This window comes from Elaeis guineensis, chromosome 14, assembly GCF_000442705.2.
Source record: "Elaeis guineensis isolate ETL-2024a chromosome 14, EG11, whole genome shotgun sequence".
NCBI classification, from domain to species: Eukaryota; Viridiplantae; Streptophyta; class Magnoliopsida; order Arecales; family Arecaceae; genus Elaeis; species Elaeis guineensis.
Genome location: NC_026006.2, coordinates 62,900,588 through 62,923,776, shown reverse-complemented (window position 1 = coordinate 62,923,776; position 23,189 = coordinate 62,900,588). Strand labels below are relative to the sequence as shown.

The window sequence follows — 23,189 nt, the reverse complement described above, 5'->3', positions numbered from 1 at the left end:
ACTATTAGACTTTCCTATCTCCCGAGCTCAATTCTTTCTTCCCCATCTTCTTCTTCTGGGATCCATGGACGCCACCGACTCTCATGCTCCACTTCACCGTTGCAGCCTTCATTCTTGACGTTATCCAATGCCTTCTTTCCTTCCAAAATGACCTCAATTGATCTATCTACTGCATTTGACCTGAGCTCCTCGAACTATCCTCGTTCTCTACTTTCGCGATAGTTGCTCCCGAGTCTCAATTAGGTGAGAGGTGTGAAACAAATGAACCCGAATAGAGAAGCTTAATCAATGGTGTTTTCTCAATGGAGATGCATCCACGATGCGGGCGAAATGACACCATCTGGGATGGAGAGAGCCACTGTGAATAATGTTTAAGAGCAGACGAGCGGGAAGATTTAGACGGGGTTTGAGAGTGGGCGAGCAGAGATGTTTAGGCGAAGCGCATGAACAGAAAAGGTTAGGCATCCATGTGGCTCCCTTCTCTTTCTCTAAAAATCTAAGTGTCAAATAGAGATGTCTCCATTGAGACACTTTCATTTTAATATATATATATATATATATATATATATATATATATATATATATATATATATTAGATTAGATTTGTCCATGCGTTATAATAGTCATGATTGCATGAATCCAATAATACATATACGGTGAAAACTATCCAATCCTCGCATGAAATTTTCCAGTTCAATATTATATACTCGTGAAAACAATGGAAGTCACGTCATACTCTCTTCAGTTCAATCTCAAATTTTAGAAGTCCAAATTCTAATACAGGAGGTTTTACATTGGGTGGGTGCTGTCAAAGCAGCAGATGCGTAGGCTTTGGCATAAAAAGTGGGTCTCTGGCTACCTCCACACAAAATTGATTGCGCTATTATCCAGTTATTAGAAATCTCCACAACTATTATAGAGACCCCATTTCCTCATGATGATTTGGGATGATGGACAACATTACTATTAAGAAGTGAGTTTGTGATACTATGACACAAGGTGTTATTTTAGCTCCTCTTACAACCACAAACTATTGGGAGAATGGTCTGCTTTTTTTTAATAATAAAAAATAAAACAAATAAAAAAATAATAAAAAAAAGAACATTCAAGTACCATACTGAGATCACAATTCTAGGATGCACTAGGTCTCCTTTGCATCTTTGAACGCTAATGTTTGGTGCGAAGCAGGAAGAATAATGTTTGCTTGGTTCGGGAAACAATGTTTCATAAACTTTTGGGGGTGAAAGAAAAGAATAGACGGCTAGAACCTTATAGAAAGAGTAGAAGTTCATGTATTGGTGCAATGGGTAGCAAATAACAACAATATGATCTTCATACGGAGCAATTTTTTTTTTAAGATGATTCTGTCACTGTCGTTACCTGACTTCAAAGAGATGCTATGCAGCCCGAAGATCATCTTCTTATCCGGGATGTCTGGATCTTTCTTCGTCATGTTACTGCAGTCAGAATCCAACATATTTATTGAGAGGTTAATACTGTAACAAACTGAATGGCAGCTTTTATTACTGACCACTCTGATGACTAAATCCAGAAATATGAAGGGAACTGTCTGCTGGACTTATAGTATTTTTTGTATCTTGATCTTTTAGGCTGCTCTCGCACCAAACTGGTATGATCGTTCGTTTGTACTAAGAAAAAAAATAACAACAACGTGATGTACAAGAAAAAAAAAAAATACCGTCACAAACTCTCCAATAAGATATCATAAATTTCATAAACTAGGAAAGAATAATGAATAATATACTTATTTACATATATTTTTAGAAATCATCCATCCACTAAACGTGATACCCTTAGCATAGCTTAGAGGCGGTATTTATTTGGCATTTCATGAAACCAAACATCCTCAGGGTTGTGATGACCATTTGTTCATGCAAGTATGAAATCTTGCGATAAAAAAAATATATGAAAAATGCTATGATACATCAATCGTATTTTTCCCTCATCACACTATGCGGTCCACATTATATGGTACCTAGTGATATAGATGCAATCAAGTCATGAAAAATTATTAATTAAAATTATTTTATCATATGTATCTTGTACCATATAATAAAAAATTATTCTATCAATAAAAAAAAATCAACTTTTTCATTCAATGTAACAAAAGTTGCCAGCTAATTGTTAAAGTAAATTTTTTGTCCTTCAAAACTATCAAATCAAGCTTAGATGACACTATCATTTTTTCAATAATAAATGGTGTGGTAATTTTTTTTATCGGATGATTGCAAGATGCATAAAATGATTCTAACCGACAATTTCTCTCGAGTCACAGGCTGGCTAAAAATCTTTCACGTAGAAAATGGATCGGGTCGCATCCAATCTCTCATTTCTACCATGTTTTCCCAGACAAAACTAGGAAGATCACGGGAATCACAGATCAGATGGATCCACTGAATGAACGGCTTGGATTGTACGAACAAACAATAACTTTGTGAGGGGCTGCCATTATCACCGCAGTCTCCAGTCCCCGTGTCTCCCAGCCCTTTGACAAAGAGCCGTTACATGGATGGATTTTAAAGCGGAAATGTCACACGTCTCTCGGTGATCCGGAGCCGAATCGCACCTCAAGAACTCGTCATTCTTCCTCCGATCCGATCTCCGCCTGATAGATCCCATCCTCGAGCTTGGTTTTAGGGTTAGATTTCGTCAAGAATTGCAATTAATTGGCGAATTTGTGAATCTTTCTGGTTCCGTGGATTGTTGATCTCTAAGCTCGGGTATGTTCTTCAAGCTTTAGATCTCGGAATCGTAGGGTTTCTTTCTTCGTGGCATTTAGGTATTCTTGATCTCTGATCTGCTGTTCAATCCATTCATTCTTTTGTTCTTTTCCGGGTTTTTCTCGGATTTGCGTGAATTAGTCATTACGTTGTCAGATCGATGCGGTGCATTTGTGAATTTGTGATCTGCCATGATATTCGTGTCTGGAGGATTGAGTATTTGGGACTAGTATTACCTTTCTTCGAAACAAATTGGTTTCTTGATTGTGATTTCTTGATTTGTCTGAGAATTAATCTTGTTTCTGTCAATAAATTGGAATCCTGATGGAATACCACCATTTTGCTTTATGTTCCTGTGGAAATTTGAATACCATTTCCTCTAATATATACAAAACATGAGCTTCTTGTTAAGGAATTTAATTTTTTTGATCGCTTAAATAGTAACATACGGACCATAACTATCTGACATGCCTTCTAATGACCGCAGCAAGAGACAAGAACGGGTGCTAAAGCAAGAGGTTGGATTAGTTTTGTTGAATTATTGTCCAGCTGAAATATGGATGGAAGGAAGAAGAAAAACAGGAAAAAGAAAGGTGGTCAGAGTAAAGTTGCAGAAGATGCTAATATCAATGCCGCAGAAGTGACCATGCAAGAGCTGAACCATATTTCAGCCACTGAGCAGAATCACAATGTACATAGTTCTGGCAATGCAGATGTTCAAAGTGTTGGGGTGTCGGAATCTGACATAGAGCTGGAGAAGCATAAGATCTACGAAGAAAAATGTGTAAGTGCATCTTATATATAGACAAGACGCCTCTAAGTTCAGTGGAATGGATAATGCACCAACTAGAAATTTCTAGTATTGGCTGAGTATTGCAATGCAAATAATTGATACTTCTTGGTGCTTTTATTTATTTCTCGAACACATTTAGGCCCTGCTTGGATGCAGGTTTCTAAACCTGCTTGATATTTCTCACACATGGGAGTTGCCAATAAGAGAAGGCAAAGGAAATGAACTGGTGGGAAGGGTAACTCATGGTTGTTGATCCCCTAATTCATGTATGCTCAAAAGCACGAATTTTTAAAGGTGACTTTTAGTATCTTAAGATCATGTAATCACAGCCTCCTCTGGATCCTTCTGACTTGCAATTTTCCAACTTCCTCTGTTCAAATCCCACGGCACTCAGGCATCAAAATCAGTCCTTAAGAAACCAATAATATTGATATCTAGTTTATGCTTTTTATTGATAACCACTATTTGGAATGAACTGTTAATGGAAAAGACTATATTCAAAATACTAGATTATTGGCAGAACTCAAATTTCTAAAATTCTTCAATAAGCTTACTCACTTTATGTTCCATAAACTCATAATTAGTTAATAGTTTTATTCAGATTGTCCTTTTCGACAAATTTCTTTTGAGTGTCCATAGTTGGAATGCCGTACCAGGCCGAACCGTCCGGTACAGGACGTGCCGAACCGTCCCGGTGGGGAACTAGATGGTTCCGGCATGCAAAACGGCACATGCCGGTGCCGGAGAAGAAAAAGAGAGAAAGAGAGAGAAATAGAGAGAGAAATAGAGGGAGGAAGAAAAGGAGGGAGGGGAATCCGCCGGAGGGGCCGCCGGTCGCCCCTGTTCCCCGCGCGGAGCCACGGGAGCCCTTTTCGCCGTCCGACGGCCACGGCTGCCCTCCAACGGATTCTCCTCCCCCCTCTCTCTCTATTTCTCTCTCTTTCTCTCTTTTTCTTATCTGGTTCGTCCGTGTTTTCCTTCGTCGGTTCACCTCGGTTTGGAATTGAACGGAGGCGTGCCGTACCATACCGCCGGCTGGCCGAACTCCATACAGTTACAAACTAAGCCATTGCCTAGTGGTCGCAACCGTCCTATCAATTGAGGAGCTTGTGTTCAGATTTTGGCAGGTGTTACACCAAGTATTTGACCTAGTACCATAGTGGCCCTCTCATCATTGTTTTTTTTTTTTTTAACATTAAAAAAAAGTGCAAACATTATTCAGTATTCAACATTCAAATACCAAGTATTTTTTTTCCAGCATGTGTTTTATGCATGCTCATGACAAGGTGAAAGATGGCATGGATCATTACCATGACCATTAATCATTTTCCCTAGTAATTCAGGTTAGATTTATAATCTTTGGTGCACCAATAATTCCTATTAACTATCAAGGTCATCTTAATTCTCTGCACCCCCCCCTCCCCCCACCCCCCACAATCTCCCCTCCAAAAAAAAAAAAAAAGGGTTTTCTGGTTTAACTGAAGTTTTTCCAAATCCTTTCTCACGGTACCAGCCTTGTTAGCTTGAATTCCTTATACCCCTTTCTGGAACCTTAAACTAAAGTACGAACACCTCTCTATACCGACATCTCCTCAAATCTTACCATAAGTGTTTGTACTATCTCCATCACTTTGTCCGCAACTGGTACAAACTCCTATGCCTCTTCTAGTATGTTCATCCTTCACCTTACCCTTCCTACTTTACATCCATCTCCTCTATTATAGAAAGATGATGTTGGCAGGTTAAATAACATGTTCTTACTCTGGATGTTACACGTTCTGAATATCTGAGGATTCATTAGGGGTTTCATCATACTTCAAATTTTAATCAGTGGTTTAGGGATATTGACATCTATATACATTTATTTTACCTAAAAAGAACATCATCTATATAAGAAGCTTAGGAAGGCGGTATTATGAAAAATATCTTTTCATGTTGAATATTCATCAAGTCTTGAGGGTCTTGTTGTGTCAAGTTTGTAAGCAAGAATGTGCATGTGTTTTGAAGTTCTGGATATATTCTTTGAGGATATTTCCTTTTGATTTCAAATAACTCTAGCTTGACATGGTAGTGCTATTTTCCCTTTTTTCATATCCTAATACATACATCCTTTTATATTTTGTTTTCTTGAAATGTGTGCCTTACAGGTCAAGCTCCAGGAAGAAATCAGACAATTAGAAGATGAGAAGAATTCTGGGCTTCAAACACAGGTACCTTGCATGTGTTTGTGCTTCATTTGTGCTCAAAACAATGATAATCAACTATCTTGCGAAAAAAGTAGAGTGAACGAGCATATCATATTATGTATGGTTAAATCTAGACAAGCTTTTTGTTTTTCTTTTATGGTGCACCCCGGCTTCCTCCCTCTTTTCTCACTTTTCCTACCCTTGCTCCCTTCCTGGTTTCCCACTTTCCCCACCATAATGTAATAAAAGTTTGCTGAGTGTACCGAGCTAGGAATTTTGGGCGTACCAAACTAGACCAGCCAGGAACCAAGATGGTTTGGCTGCCTAATTTGGTCCCAGCACAAAACAAGCATGAACTGTGTTGAACTGTTTAGTTCTACTCGGTTAGGGGTTTTGGGTAGTTCCGGAGCTCAAATGGGTTCAATTTTTTGTAATCCTCTCCTCCCCTCTCTCTCGATCCCCCCCATGTCCCTCCCTCTCCCTCTCAGTGGTTCCAGTATGCCTTGGGTCAATATAGTATGGTATTGTACTATACCAAGTTACCAACTATTAGCTTGGTGGTACGATCCTTGGTGCCAGTTTGGTAAACCTTGTATAATAATATAAAACCTGATTATTTATTTATTTATTTATTTTGGGGGTGTGGGGACAATTCTTACAAGAAAAGAAGGATAATATGTTCCTTCCATTGATGTTTAGAGTTAGGAGACTAGACTTACTTAATACATGTCCATACATACTTTCTTACATGAATATTAGTATGCTTTAATGTTGTCATTATATTAATAGAATTTTTGGCTATAACACTGGCACTGAGGCGTTTGACGCATATACTTGCAAAATTTTACATTGCAGGTCACCTTAGAAGAGAAAATTAAAGCTTTACAAAATGAAGTAGACTCTTGTTCTCAAAAGGAGGTAAATTGCTATGACATTTATCTTGTTCCTTTTTTTTTTTTAATTTTTAATTTTGAGAAGCATGTAGCTTGATTGGAAAAAAAAAGAAAGAAGCATTCAATATGGAGAACTCAAGACTTCATTCATACTTTTTTCTCTCCTTTTGTTTCCTTTTATGTGTGCTTGTGCATTTATATGATTTCTTTTGCAACCAAATTAATTGCAGTAAGAAATTTGTTTCCATTACAGGTCAACTTGGAAGAGAAAATTAAAGTTTTGCAAAATGAAGTAGACTCTTGTTCTCAGAAGGAGGTAATTGCTATGACATTTGTCTTGTATTTTTATAATTTTTATTTGAGAAGAATGTAGCTTGACTGGAAAAAAAGAAGCAGCATTGAATATGGAGAACTCCAGACTTCATTCATACTTTTTTCTTTATCCTTTTTTTTCCTTTTATGTGTGCTTGTGCATTTTTATGATTTCTTTTGCAAGCAAATTAATTGCTGTCAGGAATTTGTTTACTCACTACCCCTCCCCGCCTCTCTCTCAATGCAGGCTAGCTTAGAGGCAAAACTCAATGATTTACAGATTGGAAATGATTCAATTATACAGAAGGAGGTAATTGTTTGCGTGATCATTATTAACCATTTATTTATCTAAATATGGTGAATTGAATGGAGAGCAAATTATCTTGAGGTTGAGGGAAGAACCTATTATGTACATAGCTTCCAGATGCTTGTATCTATTGAAATTGTGTTTATATATAGATCAGTCATAAGCTGGGGCAGGAGGGGAAAATTGCTGATCAGAAAAATGAAGTGAACACACTCTGGAATCATCTATTTGATGATGAATACAATTTATCATATGTGCATTCTTTTTTCCACTAGCAAACTCATAGGTTGTAGCATGATACGCAAATTTATTTTTCAATACAATATTAAGTAAAAGTATGCTTATGGACATTGTAAATCATGGCAGCAATAGGATATGCTCAATAATAAAGGTGGTTTGGAAAGCTCTTTTTACAATTTATTTTTCTATTGCTGAAGTGAATCTAATGCTCAAGTTCTAGAAGCTAAACCAATGAGATAAGAGCCAGTTAGGAGATAAAAATCAGCAAACATGGTGAAAAAAAATGTCTTGGAACATAAAGAGTACTTATTTTAGTCATGTTGTTGCATAAACATATTAATGAAAATACCCAAGATCTGTTGAGTCATTGTCTTGTTTTAAGAAATAAAGCATGCCATTGAGCCTTTCAGTACTACACACTTCATAAAAAAGATTAACATGTAAAACAAAGATCTATGATCTATCGGAATAACAATTGTTAGTTTCTGTGTATATATGATTAGCTTTTGTGTTTATGTGGAATCATGCGTTCTCGTCTGTACAGGAAATTTTTTCTTCCAAAGGTGTTATGCTAATTCCATTTTTGAACAGGTCATCTTAGACGACAGAGTCAAGGATATAGAGGGCATCAAAGATATCTGGGTATTAAGGGAGGTAATTATTTGGATTTAACATGTCCTGCATATGTATTGTTTCCCTAGTTTATATTGGACATTATCAAGTTAAATATCTGAATTGGTAAGTTAATCAGCTACAGGGAGAGTTTCTTCCCTTTTTATTTTTGAAATTATGTTTTGCATTTTATTCTCTCAATAATTATGTTATGCATTCTTTTCTCTCAAAATTATGCATTTTTCATTATGGTAGTTCACTTTGGTACTTTGTATCCTGATTACTCCATCTCCCCCACTTACCCCTTTCACCCCCATCTTTGTCCTGCTTCATACTGCCTCACCCTTACATTTCCAGCTCTCTTGAGTCCACTTTTATTTGCCTTAACCTCCTGCTTGCTTGATTCTGCTTGCTAGACCCTCACTTCAACCACACTACTACCACCCCTTCTACCCACCATGGCCTCACCCTTCCCCACTCCCAAGCCTCAACATCCCACCCTCTCCACATAAATCCCCAAGAGTAAATGATAAGGACTGGTGGGACATGAGGTGGCTGAGGCCTGAACTGTTGCAAAGAGGAAAATTGCAGCAGCTTCCTTCCATATCTGGTTCAGATATGTGAAAACAGCAATACAATGCTTGATTTGCAGAGCTCTATGACAGTTGGCTACAAAAATAAATTTAGAGGGCAGAGAAGAGAGGATAGAAAGGAATTGAAGGAGAAACTTTGCGAAAAATCTAAGGAAAGAACAAAGGAGCATGAGAAGAAGATGCACAGAGAAGGTAAAATACAAGAAAAAAAAAAAGAGAAGAAGAGAAGATATTTAGAGGAACAACACTAGAAGAAAAATAGAGAAGTGGAAATAAAATTACTAATGTAGAAGAAATTGGGAATGGGAGAAGATGAGAACAGGGAGAGCAGGTAATCCTGATTACCATCTAAATCTGATAGAGATGGAAGGTTCAGATTGAGGCTTCATTGTTTTATTTATTAGTGGACTTAACACCAAAGACAAAATAGAAAACAAACACCCGATTTTTGTGTATTTTCGGTCTGGTCATCCACCTGATGACTTTCCACTTTCAGTTTAAGGACTCCTAAAAGGAAACAAGCTAACTTCTAGGGGCACCTAATTCTTAGCTATCTGAGCATCCATTACATCTTCTATACAATCCCTAAAAATCTGAAAATGGAATCCAATTGCAATCTAAAAATAATGTAACTAAATATGAACCAAAGTACATCACTTCAGGCTCAAAAATTAAGACCTGTAAATGCCCTTTTGGTTGGCCTTAGCTGCACCAGAGCCTTTTTTTAAAAAAAAAATTAAAAAAAAAATCCATTAGGTCAACCAAACACAGAACAATAGAACTATTGGATATTTTGCTAATAGCGTTTCTTTTTTCTTTTTTTTTTTTGGGGTAAGGCTAATAGCGTTTCTTTTGGTTGTTATATTGTGCATTCCCAGTGTTCCTAAAATATCCTACCAAGCCAAACGGACCTTTAGTTGATAAACAACAATATAATCTGGCACTATTTATTTTCTTCAAGTGCATTTGCTTGTGCAGCAAGCATCTGTCCTCTCAGATCCTCTAGGAATTATGCTTGCATAGTTGCTTTAATAATTAGCTCAACCATACAGCATTTGGACATCTCCAACTCCTCATAACACATGCCAAGCTCTAGGGGACAATTTTTTCAAACATGCATCATGAATAAGTCATCCATACCACCACCATCACGACACCTTGTTTTTGGTCTTTCTCTAAAACCTTAGAGAGATGAGCAGCACTATGTCCAATAGGAGCCATAACTTTTAATTGATGGGTAAGTCGACAAAATCAAGGAAAGAAAAGATGGGTCTGTTGGGCACAACTCCAAAATACAGAGACACTAGGTATCTGATCATTGATTTGTTATAAGTAAGTCTATACTAAAATAAACTGGAATCCTTGATTTGTTATAATTGAGTCTATTCTAAATAAACTGCAATCCTTTTTATTTCATAAAACTTTGCAAGAGGTATTAAAAGTTGCCTAAATCCAATTTAATGTCTTGATTGCACGTGAAATTTAAGTTCTGTTAACATCTCAATCTAAATCTTGATTTCTTCAACACCCAACCTTATGGACCTTGGGAGGATTGATATCTGCATTAATTTCTTGAAGAGAGCTTGAATCCTTTATGGAATTATTTGTGCTTTCACCATGCCTTGGGCTATTAGAGCATAGGTAAGTGAAATCGTCTTGCAAACCTCTACAAGCAGTACCTAGTGGAAAAACTGACTGAACCTTTTCAGTTTTTGCCTTTGACTATCTTTGATGTCGTTTACTTCTGAACCCTTTATATTTGCATCCATAAAATGAACAAGAAAATTCAAGACTTATCTGCATGTGACATAGTCAAAAGTGAAGGGACAGAGGATATATCTATTTGGATTCTAAACTTCTCTTATACATCTTGTACATTGTTTTACCTGTATAATCCAATCTTACCCTAATAGAAAATAAATAAAGAGATACAGGTGTTCTCCTAAAATTGGAATTGAGAGTTGTCAAGAGCTAAGTCCACCTGCCTTATTGAGGTTGTATACCTTCCTGTTGTGATGATGTTGGTATCCCGTTTGCTAGTTATTCTTTATTGTTGATTCACTATCTTATCAAAATTGCACACATGTGGGAAATTGTTTCATATATATTATGTTATTGCACAGTTTTTTTTATTAGTTTTCATCTATAGAGCTCCAAAGTATCCCTATTTGTTATATTTTATGGTTTTGAATTGTTTTTGGGGCTGTCCAGACTTCAATCAGGGAAATGATCGCTAGACTGCAAGAAGCCAACATTGGTCTTCAAATGCAGGTACACTTCCACTATCTTGGTATCCTGTCCTCCAAGTTGGTTATATAATAAGATTTGCAATTGTCGAGCATTCTCCGCATTATCATATTTTTGCTGTCTCATGCACATGTATCATCTAGTTCGTTTTTCTTGAACTTTTTTTTTTAAAAAAAAATTCCTTGAATGGAAGTAATGGAGTGCAAGATAAATCTCTAGATGGAAGGCTATACATCTTTCTTTTGGGAAATAGCATGAAAGTCCAACAATGAAGTTTTGATATGTGCTCTTTTTCCATATTATGATACTTAGTTTGAAATACTCTTATGTATGGACACAAGCAAACACATTAGCAGAGATGAGGGGTTAGTGCCTTGTACTACTATCAATTCCATGGATAAGAGATTTTATTGAGGTATCATTATCTCTTTCCATGGAAATTTTGAGGATTTAAGCAATCTATTTTGTATTTTTTCTTTATCCTTGGGTCCTTGCAGTTTTGTTTCTTGATGACATTCTTCTATTCCCAAAAACACATAATCTCACCTGATCCAAAAATTGTCTTCACTACCCTTCATTCAGGGTGACCTCCATGAGGATTGGACCTGGTTGCTCTAATGAAGTGTGCACTTATTGATATCTGTTGGTGACTCTTAATCTCTTAGTAAGTCGGATTAGAGCTATAATTATTTAGGCTATTTGATTCTTTCGTTATTCCATTAACTCATGCCCTTGCTTGTAGAGCTCTCACAAGTCAGCCGACATTGGAAAGATATTATTCAAATAAGATGCATTTCAGGTGTGTTTGGTATTGCTTCTGTTTTACGAAAAGAGGATGGTAAACGGGAAACAGAAGCTAGAAGCTACATTTTCTACCTTGAAATGAAAGCACTTATTAGACTTCTTGTAGACACTTCTTAAATGATGTTACCAAACACTTTTCTGCAAAGTGTTCCTTTGATTTAAATGTCAAAAAGCACTTAAGCAATACCAAACATGCCCTTAGACTAGGAAATCCTCTGGTTCTGTCCAGGGACAAAGTTCCTTATAGGTACAAGCATGTTTGTACATATAAAACAATCATTAATGGCTTCTTAAACGGATGCAAGTTCTTGATAGTTTTCTCAAGACTTGTGCAAGAGCCTTGTGTTGACCACAAGAATTACATTTGTCTTGGTAAACTTTGCCTGATTTGGATATGCAGTTTTGCAAAATATCTATCTATGAATGTTTATATACAGACCTTTCGATCTCTACTACATTAAGAAAAATTTGTCAGTATTGCTTTGCAGTGCATGATTCCATTCATGTTCCATGCCCTGGTCTGCGAAGGCTGGTTCCTCTGCCATTACTTTTGATCATGCATTGACCTTATCATCTTTTTAAGGAACAAATGCTTCTACATAGGTCTACTTTTATGTTGATGACTTGCCTTGCATGGGTAATAATTTCATTTATATAAGCTTGGCAGTAAAGTATGTACCATTGCTACTTTGTGGGGCTTGGTGTTGCTTTTGTTCTTGCTAAAAGGAATGTTATTTTTGTCCCTCATGCTCATGTGACTAAAAGCTTCCCATAGTTTGATCAAGCTTAATCACCGGATTCCTTTGTTTATGGGGGTACCATCCTAATGCCACAATCCTTCTTGATGGTAGCTTCAACTTTTATGTCACGGCCCCTTCATATGCAGTTCCTCCTGCCTTGCTAAATTGGTGGTTTTCATGCAGATCATTGAATTACTTGTATGTTACAGTCAACATGAGATATTCACTAACCTTTGTTTTCATGGTTTCACATTTTAAAAGAAAAAACATATTTGCTGTATGACTGAGTTTAGCTGTCAAATCATGGCTTAAATTGATGCAATAGTTCTATCTCCTGGTTGGATGTAGGTTCACTATTCTATTTTTAGCACCAAAATATGGTGAGAACAGGAAGTTAGTTAAATCATTGAGAATTTAAGAGAAAGAAAACAGGGCCAAGCATCAGTTTGTATATTACCTTCTCACCAGGTTATCCATGTAACTTATCCTCCTGCCAGCTGGCGGATGTCTTCCTAAAATCTGATACTAACTACTCATTTTTTTCTAGTGAGCAAGCATGACTGTCCTTGATCTTGAGAGATTAAGCACTACTTAGTTTACACTTCTCTGCGTTATACTTGCATAGGTTGTAGGGGTAATTTTATTACTGTTACAGGAAGTTAGTTAAATCATTGAGAATTTAAGAGAGAAAACAGGGCCAAGCATCAGTTTGTATTACCTTCTCACCAGGTTATCCATGTAACTTATCCTCTTGCCAGCTGGCGGATGTCTTCCTAAAATCTGATACCACTACTCATTTTTTCTAGTGAGCAAGCATGACTGTCCTTGATCTTGAGAGATTAAGCACTACTTAGTTTACACTTCTCTGCATTATACTTGCATAGGTTGTAGGGGTAATTTTATTACTGTTACAGGAAGTTAGTTAAATCATTGAGAATTTAAGAGAAAGAAAACAGGGCCAAGCATCAGTTTGTATATTACCTTCTCACCAGGTTATCCATGTAACTTATCCTCTTGCCAGCTGGCGGATGTCTTCCTAAAATCTGATAATACTACTCATTTTTTCTAGTGAGCAAGCATGACTGTCCTTGATCTTGAGAGATTAAGCACTACTTAGTTTACACTTCTCTGCGTTATACTTGCATAGGTTGTAGGGGTAATTTTATTACTGTTATAGTCATTTTGCTATGATGCAATGGTTCAATCATAAACAGTCAGTATCCGTTGTGTTTTATATGATATTTATGCTTTCCATACTCATTTCCAGTATCAGTTTGCGAGTCTAAAGATTCATTCTGCAATAACTCTTTCTGTAGTTCTTCAAGCTAGAAATCACCTTATATTTCATTCATCTATTCTATAGTCGGATGCGGAATCTTTATCAGATGCTTTGTAGCATATGCCAAAACAATTTTCAAAATCATGAATCATCTTTTATGTAATCCATCCAAGCTTGTGTTAGCCAATCCACTGAATACAATAATGAAGTCTGGTCATATCTTATCAAATTGGTGGATTCAGAAGTAAATCTGGAGTGATAGAATAATTCCTGGGTTACAGCGTGTTGGTATGATAAAGTTTGCTCGATCTTGGCATATCTTGGTGGGTGTTTGATTAGTGCTTTAAGCCTTTAACATCCAACAAAAGTGTCTTGCCATGTGCATATGTCATGCATCGACCTAATAAGTTACTCAGCTACGTTGTTGTCTGTGTTTCTGATATGACTATTAAATAACAAAGCTTGTCAGGTAAAGGAGTTGGAAGAATCTAGAAGCAATATTCTTCAAGAAAACCAACGGTTAGTGGAAAGCATATCAGAATTGGAATTGCGGATACAACGCCTTGAAACAGAAGCTTCTGCCTGGGCAACTTCCAAAGTGATGACAAAGGTTAGTTTGCACCAGCTTTTCAATCGCAAATGCTCTTGAACTTTATTTTGTTCTTTGTATACTTCAACTTTGCCAAATCCATACGTGCTTGTCAAACTCAAAAGGAAGAGACTACTGTCATAAATTCCTATGCTGCAATTATTTTGCTAGTTGTTGCCATGAAAGTCTGGGCTTGCACTCTGTACAATAAAGTGATCCACCATTGACTGGTCTTTTTAAGCACACTGGCTAAAATAAGATCTTCGTAATTGAAAGGTCCCTCCAAATTTATATTTAACATATGTGGGCCTTCAAGTCTGAGTGTAGCTTGTTATGCTACATGGTAAAGTGCAAAGTGACAAGCAGTACCTTATTATGCTATATTGGCATTTGAAACATGAATTATATGAAATTTTGCATTCCAATTACTGAATGTGTTAACCCTTTCAAATTCTAATATTAATGTTCTGTAAATAAATCAGCCAATATATTGCTGTCTTGCAGAGTAATCAGCTTTCTAGAGAGGACTGAGGGTGAGGGAGACATGGAGAGGAGAGAGAGAGGGTGGCGGGTGGATTGGTTCTGAATGGTTGAGAGGGAAGGAGGGAGGAAACAAACTAGTTTGATAGGTCTGATCTTAGGACAGAAACTACATATTTCGGCAATGGTTTCTCATTCCAAATCTATTGGCATGAAATTTCTTCTTGCGATTACAAACCTCTAAATTATTGGTTGAAGATTATTATGAAAATTACTTTATGTGATTTTTTTTTCTTTCATTCTTTCTGATAATCAACTTTGTAAACTTTGACCTGTTTTCTCGAGAAACTATATCTGAAATCTGAGTTATAGTTCTTTCCTTTCTGGTAGGTTGAAAAATTGTCTAAAACAAGAGTTTTAATATTTCCAAAGAAGTTTGTAGCTTTTGACATCATAACTATAAATCATCAAATTGCCTTTTCTCTTTTCTTTTAAAAAAATAAAAAACAAAAGCTAAAGATGGCAACTAAGGCCATCAGAATTCTATCATATTGCCATGCTTAATTCTCAATTGATGTGGGAAAAAGATAACCCTCACTGTATGTGTTTTTGGTGGTTCTTGTACAGTACCTGCCAAACTTTAGTTTGCCTGGCATCTATATCTATGTTAGCAAACTTTATATGAAGATTATCCTCACCCAAAAAAAAAAAAGAAAAAAAGCTTATGAGGATTATCCCTGATTGGCTGGAATTGGGTTTTTAAATTTTTCTTGCCCCGAGGCTACCTCATTCCCAGTCCATCGTCCTCTTCTTTTAGCATTAAAGTAACAGAATATGTTGTGTTTGATGCAGTTCCATGAAGAGATAAAATCACTTGATCAGATAGAAGCAGCCCATGCATTAATTAAGAAGCCAGATTCTGGGAATGAAGGGCTTGCTGGAAAGGTAAAAGTTGCAGTTGCAGATTATTTTCTAATTGCTGCTTTCTTGATGTATATGAGTATATTCTAATTTTAACAATCATCATTTCTTTAAATATTTAGTATTTTTTCAAAGTTTGTTGGTAGAATAGTATTGGATCCTAAACTTGGGTAGTTGATCCTTTCTTTCTCAGCATCTGATTCTTTGCCAATATAGTGTGAAATATGAGGATTGAAGTAAGTTTTCCAATCAGCCATGGTTCACGAGCATGTATTAGATCCTTCAATATAATTTTTTCCACATAATTTTAACTATAGATTGTTCTCTTGATGTTGCACTTTGAACATGTAGTGATCAGAGAAGTAAATAATTTGTGCACCTCAAGGTGACATGATTGTCTGCGCAGGTGACCGAACATTACATGGAGCCAAATCAACATGCTGCTTCTGCTGAACATTCAAACCCGGAGCTTGATCATGAAATGACACAAGCGATAACTTCCACAGATTATGCATCAGAATATGGTGAAAAGATATTTGAATTAGGTGAAAAGGTTCAACCTTTACTTGGAATTCAGGGAAGATTTAGCACTAGTAATGGTGTTGAGGGCTTTGTTGCTGATCCTGGAGTACGATCAGCACAGCCTCTGGGATTAGATGAACCAAGGATTAGCGAAGATATTGTGTCAGTTCCACTGGATGAGATCCAAATTCACGAGGAAGATTTGCAAGGCATGGTGAATAATGAGAAAGCTCCAGAGGTTCCACTTTCAGATGCCCCTTTGATAGGGGCACCATTCCGCTTGATTTCTTTCGTTGCCAAGTATGTCAGTGGCGCTGATTTGGTGAACCAAGACGTTTCTAAATCTGGCAGGTGAGCTGTTTGAGATTGGGTCATTGGAAAAAAAAATATTTAAAAATTTTGGAACTGATAGATTTTTTTTTAATTTGTTCTATACTATTATAGATATTATTTGCAACACTAAAAATTGAATTTGTTGCTGACCAAGATTTGCCTTCCATGCATTTCTGAAGGTTTGTGTAGTTTGGGAAAAATGGAGCTGATTCAAACTTTATTTGCCTGAAAGCTCCATCAGAAAATTTGTGAGTTGCTGCAGTCCACATGTTAAATCCACTTGGGGCATATTTGGTTGGGTGCAGAACACACTAAATTCACTTGGGATATATTTGGTTGAGAGGAGTTGGACTAAAATGATAATGAGAATAAATAACTCCAATTCCAACTGTTTCATTGGATGAATTCCATTCTCATTCCGGAAAAAAGAAATCTCAATTTTTCACAATCTAATTTTTATTTTTTATTAATTTTGAAATCTTATTTCAATTCTAATTCTGATTACAAACTAACTACTTCGGAGGATTATAGCCATTCCTATCCATTCTGATTGTAAATCAAATGTGCCCTTAATTCCATGGTCCACAAAAATGGTAGACCATGAGGCAGAAACTAGTTGAGGGCTTTCCATAATCATCATCCATTGGGTGATCTATGACTGTGAGAGCACAAACTTAAACCTGCCCAAATTGTTTGATACCGCAGACATTTCTGAAAGCAGCTGTCATCTAAATGTTATCCATGCACTCCTGTCTCTTGATAAAACTACCAGAAACGTCATCCTTGGATACAAGAAATAAAAACTACCAATCGAATTATGTAAGAATTAAAAGTCGTCACACAACTACTGAGCCTGATGCCAAATGAAACACGTTAAAGGCTCTGCGCACTCTTTGTGAAAAGCCCAGCATGCATAAACTTAAGCATCCTTGCATAACTCTCTGACTGATTCAAGTCAGTTATCTAAAAATGATATCCAGAAGCAATGCCATCTTACTCACCCCTCACGATGTTTGCACGGTGGAGTCCTCGGTCATGCCCTCTAAGAATGGCCCGCTCTTTGAGGTAGACTGCTGAATCTCCTCAATCATCCTTATCACCTCCTCCATTCCTGGTCGTTGTTCTGGAGTTCTCGCTACACAACTCATCGCAATCTGAAGCATCTGAACCAACTGTTCCTCGATGTTCTGATACCTCATCAGCTCCACATCAAAAACTTCAGCAGTCCACTCCTCTCGGACCACGGATTGGACCCATCTTGGCAGATCAGCAACATCGTCATGCCCCTGGCACTGAAGTGGAGCTTTTCCAGTGAGCATCTCAAGGAGAAGGACCCCGAAGCTGTAGACATCAGATTTCTGAGTGATCTTTCGGGTCTCCATGGTTTCAGGTGCACGGTAGCCCACCACGACCCGGGAGAGGTTGGCAGGAGGGTTCATAAGAGGAGAGAGGCCATAATCAGAGACAAAGGGGTTACGGTCTTGATTGAGGAGGATGTTGGAGGATTTGATGTTGCCATGGACAAACTTTGGGCCACCTTTGGAATGGATGTGTGCAATGCCATGTGCTGTTCCAAGTATGATTTTCACTCTGGAGTCCCAGTCCAGTGGAGTCCTTTCAGTGCCTCTGTTTCCTGCCCATTATTCACATAAAAGTCCAGTGAAGGGATATAGCGCACAGCTGGTCGTATTTACATTAACAAATAATCTTCTGCTATACCTTTGTGCTCAAATGCAAATTAAAGTATGGCTAGCTGAAGTACCTCATACCAGTAGGAGTACATATCATGAGTTCAGATCTACAAATGGATGCTTGAATGACAAACTAAAACATAAGTATTGCATGATCTAGAGATAATTTCAGCTTTTAAATTATTATCATTTAATTTTATCACACTACCAAGTATCTAATTTATACAAGTGCATTGGTCCATATCCACACTAACTAGAAAAAAGCTCTGAGCCTACCAAGCACACAAGATTTTCCCAGCTTTCAACAAATCAGAAACAAGAGACTACGCTCAAGACCAAAATAACAAGGGCATAAAGAAGCAGTTTCTAACAAAGTTCTCACCAGAGTCAATGTGCAAAATGACTATCTCAGTCTGCATCTAATACAATCCCTAAAAATAATCTAAATAAATCGGCCCTGACCTAAACAATGGAGGTAACCCTTCCCAAATACCCCTAACCGCCCAACCCTAGTAAATGTGGGTTTTGAACCTAGGCTCCAGTACGACCATCAAGCGACTTTACTAGCTTTGGTAAGCTGACAACTTCGGCCAATGGTTGGCATAAGGTTTGTTGGTTATGACTATTTGTATAATAATAAGTTAGGAATTTAATTGACAAGACCAAATGGGTCTGACAGCACATATACAGGCCTTTACCAATACCATATCTTCATACTTTTGATTTTCAAATTATTCTTTTCCAATTGTTAACCACAAAATTTAGAAAAATACTAACCATCATTACTTGCACGCAATTTTATTCCAAAGGTATTCAAACAAGATATATCTTCTTAAATACTCATCTTGTATTCCAAACATGACAATATTTCATGCATGCATTTGGGCATCATATGACATTACACTTCAAAGTGGGTCAGATATCAGACTTAAATTTACACATCACATTATAACCCAAAATACAATTGTTTGTTGAGAGCTGCAGAAAAGCCTTGTGCAGTTAGTTAAGAATAAAATTGTGTTCTGTGCATAAAGATTGCCTCCAATTTAGCAAAGAGTCGAAGATCTCATGCTTGGTCCCTAGAAAGTTGCAAGTACATTTTGAGTCCATCAATTGCCTCAAATTTAAGTCCAATATGTGGATCTAAATGAATGAGTAATAAGCTTCAGATCTTGATGAGTGGAAGCAGTGAGGAGAAAATATGGGCTAGGCATGCCCTATTTTTCAGTTCTCATAATCTTTGTTGATCATTGAGTGGCCTGGGATCACCACGAAATCATGTATGGAGTGAAAATCTTATTAGGTGTTCTAATCTGCTTAATAGGAAAGAGTCATCCCATGCCAAATCATTTTGGAGATTTCATTCTTCCTTTTTGCTTACTTCATTATCAGAGAAAAATGGAAAAAAAATATCGTTGGTTTTACTGTATTTGGTCCAGACCTCGAGGGAGGAACATTTGACAGTTAGTTTCCCAACTGTCTATTTGGAAAAAAGACAACAATTTTTTTAATTTTGATTTACAGCTTGAAAGATATCACAAAGATTGTTTTTACTATATATTACTATATATTACAGGGATTGGGAAGAGTGCCAATAATGTTATTTAAAAATATAAATATACGTGTAACATCAATGATCCTACATTTAAGCTATAAGTATTCATTATCTGTGGTTCATTCAAAGGACAAAAATTTTAGTGCAGCAAGCATTTCATAAATTAAACTCATGCACCTACATAATCTATACAACATCAACAAAGAAACAAATACAAACATCAGGCTTTTAGAGGGGCATACCATGCAAGACGGTAGAGAAGCTGCCAGTAGGAATATAATCATAGACTAGAAGCTTTTCATCTTTGGAGTAGTAATAAGCACGAAGTGGAACGAGATTAGGGTGTTGCCCAATCCTTTCCATTATCTCCATCTGCTGTTCAAAGTCTCTCTTCCCCGCCACCGCCTCCTTCAACCTTTTCACCACCACTGCTGTGCCATCCTCAAGAACAGCCTTATAAGCTGTTCCATAACTCCCCTTCCCAAGGACTTCAGCAGAAGCTCTCAGCAGATCCTCCAAGTCAAAGTTATAAGCACAACCCTCAAAGAAAACCAACTTATTCTTCTCAGCCATTTGAACTCCACTACTGTACTGCTCTTTAGGCTTTTCAACAGTGGAGCCCTTCTCTTTCAATGCTCCACTACTTTCTCTATCTTTCCTCCTCGAAATGCATATAATTAGAACCATTGCAAGTAGCAGCAGCAAGGCCAATACCCCAGCAACAATTGCAATTATAAATCCTGTACTAATTTTTTTCCCAGATTTTTTCTTATGATTTTGGGGGAATGCTGGTGGGGGTGACAACTGGGGAGAAAATGGTGAAGGTGAAGGAAGAACTGCAGAGCACTGAGGTAGAGGTGGGCCACATAATTGAGGGTTTCCCAGGAATGAGTCATTTGGAAACTTTTGGAGGGAAAATGGTATGGAGCCATTTAGATGGTTGTAGCTCATATTCATATGTTTTAGCCTTGGGAGTTTGAGGTCAGGAACTGGTCCAGAGAGAGAATTGTTTTGTAGATTCAACAAAGAGAGTTGAGACAGGTTTCGAATTCCCAGGGGAATTTCTCCTGTAAAGGAGTTATAAGAGAGATCAAGGGAAATAAGGTTAACAGAAAGTGAGGCTGGTATATATCCAGACAAATTATTGTGCTGAAGGTAAATATATTGCAGGGAAGGAAGTGAGATGACATCAGATGGGAGATTTCCATTGAGATGGTTAGATCGGAGGCTCAAGACTCGGAGGGCATCAAGCTTGCCAAGTGTATTTGCAGGGATCGGACCAGAGAGCCCAACCCCTGGTAGCCTGAGGGCAAGGACACGAGTTTGGTCGGTTGTACATGTCACTCCAACCCAGAAGGAGCAGACTGAGGTGTTGGAATTCCAGTTGAGCTTGCGGCCATGGTGGACCGCATCAACAAATGCAAGGAGAAGTTGCTTATCAGATTTTAGGTCACCAGTTGCTGCAGAGGGAAAGCACAGTAGGATGAAAAGAAAGGGAACCGATGCAATAGAGAAGCATCTGCAGTTGAGGCAATCCATGCCAGTTTTCAGAATTGGAAAAACAAAAATGAATGCAAATTCTGGTTTTCTGAAATGGAACCAAAGAAAATGAATGGGAATTTCAAGTGTTGGACGGCTTCCTCTCCTTCTGCAGTGACAAAAAACAAGAGTAAAAATATGGCCTAATCACTAGAAACAAAGAGCAATCAAATCATGCTGTGTTTTAATTGCGGATATGCTCCAAGAATAGCTTTGTGCATCCAAACACACGCATACAGACACACACACAACCACACACACGTGTGCGCGCACAAAAAAAAAAAAAGCATACTGTCAGAGAGAGAGAGAGAGAGAGAGAGAATTGGCAGAAGCAACAAAGCAACAGGCTTTCAGCTGTCACTTTCTTAAGGGTAGGTGCTCGAAAAAGGCATGATTCTCTTGTCACTATTTCTTAAAACCACAAGCTAAGATCAGTTTAGTTGTTGAGCCCCCTTTCGAGACCCACCATGTCTGAACATGGCCCAAAGAATTGTGAAGGCCCCACTGAAAGAATAGCGCCCACTCAAAGAGAAGCAAACTTTTCAGGGAAGAATACTGTTGGTCAAAAGCAAAAGTTCATACATTTTCACTTGCTAGCAAATTAAAAAACAGGAAAAGTGAAGTTTTTCGATGCCCTCTCAAAAGGAAAAATGCCCACTAAGCAAAAAGTAAAAGAAACGAAGAGGAGCAATCGCAAAGCAAAAGCATCAACATTTAAAAGATTGTACGCATTAGCCACGCCCACTAAGCGGATATAGTAATTAATAACAAGATATAAAGAGAATTCGAAAGCATCAAAGGGAAAAATTGTTTGGTCTTTAGCCATAAACCCAAATCTCATGGACTCAAAAAATAGGACTCCTTCCCCATAGAACGAATAGCCATTAGAGCACCGGAAGTTTAGATAAATCTTCAGATTTCAAAGAACTTTACTTAAAAGATTAGGACGGGCGAGGCTGCAATCAAAGAAAGAAGGAAAGCAGTTGTGACCTCGAAATCCTGGAGATAATAAAATACATTAATAACTACACTGCATTGAAGGTCAAAACTACAAAGGCCAGCATTTGGACTCCACGGAACAAACCATGGCCGGAACAAGATCTAAACAGCTTGAAATCAAAACCCTAAGATTTAAAAGTAAAGAAAATTTTGAACTTTGAGCGTTCTGTTCAAATAGGAAATAAAAGTGGCTCGTGATTACCTTGAAAAAGAGCTTAAAATCGAGTTTTTACTATCTAGCAACAAAGAAGCATGAGGTTACGCCACAAACGCACCACAAGCGCTGCCAGAATTCAAAGAACAGCAAGGAAAAGAGTAGAACTTTAACCAAACCGAGACGATAAGACAAGATTTTCATCTAAATTCGAAGAAACTTTCACAAAAATTCCAACATTGCAGGCTCTAAAACCTCCCTCACAGCAAAAACCGTAGCATCCGGTTCGAAAACCAAAGAAACCCGCGCAAAACCTCAAGGCTTTCCCACTAAAGATCCAAATGCTGAAGGTCAAGACATACTATTTTAACTGAACTCAAGGAATTAAGAGAAAATACCTAGAAATTTCTCACCGGAACCCAGGCATTCCTCCAAGAACCCGCCGCTGGACGGCTCCCGGTGGCCCGAGCTTACACCCAGAGCTCCACCCGCCAAATCTCGAGGCTCTTAGAGCGCCGCGAGGAATCGGAGTTAATTCATCCGAATGAACGCCGATTTTAAGGCCCTTCGAGGATTCAAGACGGGAGAGGGAGAGGGAGAGGGAGAGATCTCGCGCTTTTGGCTTCGACACCGACAAAGTTTGGAGAACGCAGAAAGGG

At 37.7% G+C, this 23,189-nt stretch overlaps 2 protein-coding genes across 3 annotated transcripts; one reads left to right on the top strand and one right to left on the bottom strand.

Annotated features, from left to right (window-relative positions):
- Window positions 1–2,493: 2,493 nt before the first annotated feature.
- LOC105057223 (uncharacterized) lies at window positions 2,494–17,062 on the top strand. Its single transcript, XM_010939742.4, has 12 exons — window positions 2,494–2,741; window positions 3,229–3,525; window positions 5,682–5,744; window positions 6,576–6,638; window positions 6,867–6,929; window positions 7,173–7,235; window positions 8,064–8,126; window positions 10,889–10,948; window positions 14,217–14,357; window positions 15,669–15,761; window positions 16,144–16,610; window positions 16,772–17,062. Exons 2-12 carry the CDS (start codon window positions 3,298–3,300, stop codon window positions 16,779–16,781), a joined length of 1,314 nt encoding a protein of 437 aa, XP_010938044.1. The 5' UTR covers window positions 2,494–2,741; window positions 3,229–3,297; the 3' UTR covers window positions 16,782–17,062.
- A 313-nt stretch (window positions 17,063–17,375) lies between these two features.
- On the bottom strand, window positions 17,376–23,159 carry LOC105057224 (probable inactive receptor kinase At5g58300). 2 transcript variants are annotated; one of them, XM_010939744.3, is made up of 3 exons: window positions 22,929–23,159; window positions 20,081–21,486; window positions 17,376–18,225 (listed from the first exon to the last, which is right to left on the bottom strand). In XM_010939744.3, the coding sequence occupies exons 2-3, from the start codon at window positions 21,375–21,377 to the stop codon at window positions 17,597–17,599; spliced, it is 1,926 nt and encodes a 641-aa protein (XP_010938046.1). In that variant the 5' UTR covers window positions 21,378–21,486; window positions 22,929–23,159; the 3' UTR covers window positions 17,376–17,596. The 2 variants fall into 2 exon arrangements, with proteins under 2 accessions (XP_010938046.1, XP_010938045.1); XM_010939743.4 differs by having other exon boundaries at window positions 22,944–23,159.
- Between the last annotated feature and the right edge of the window lie 30 nt (window positions 23,160–23,189).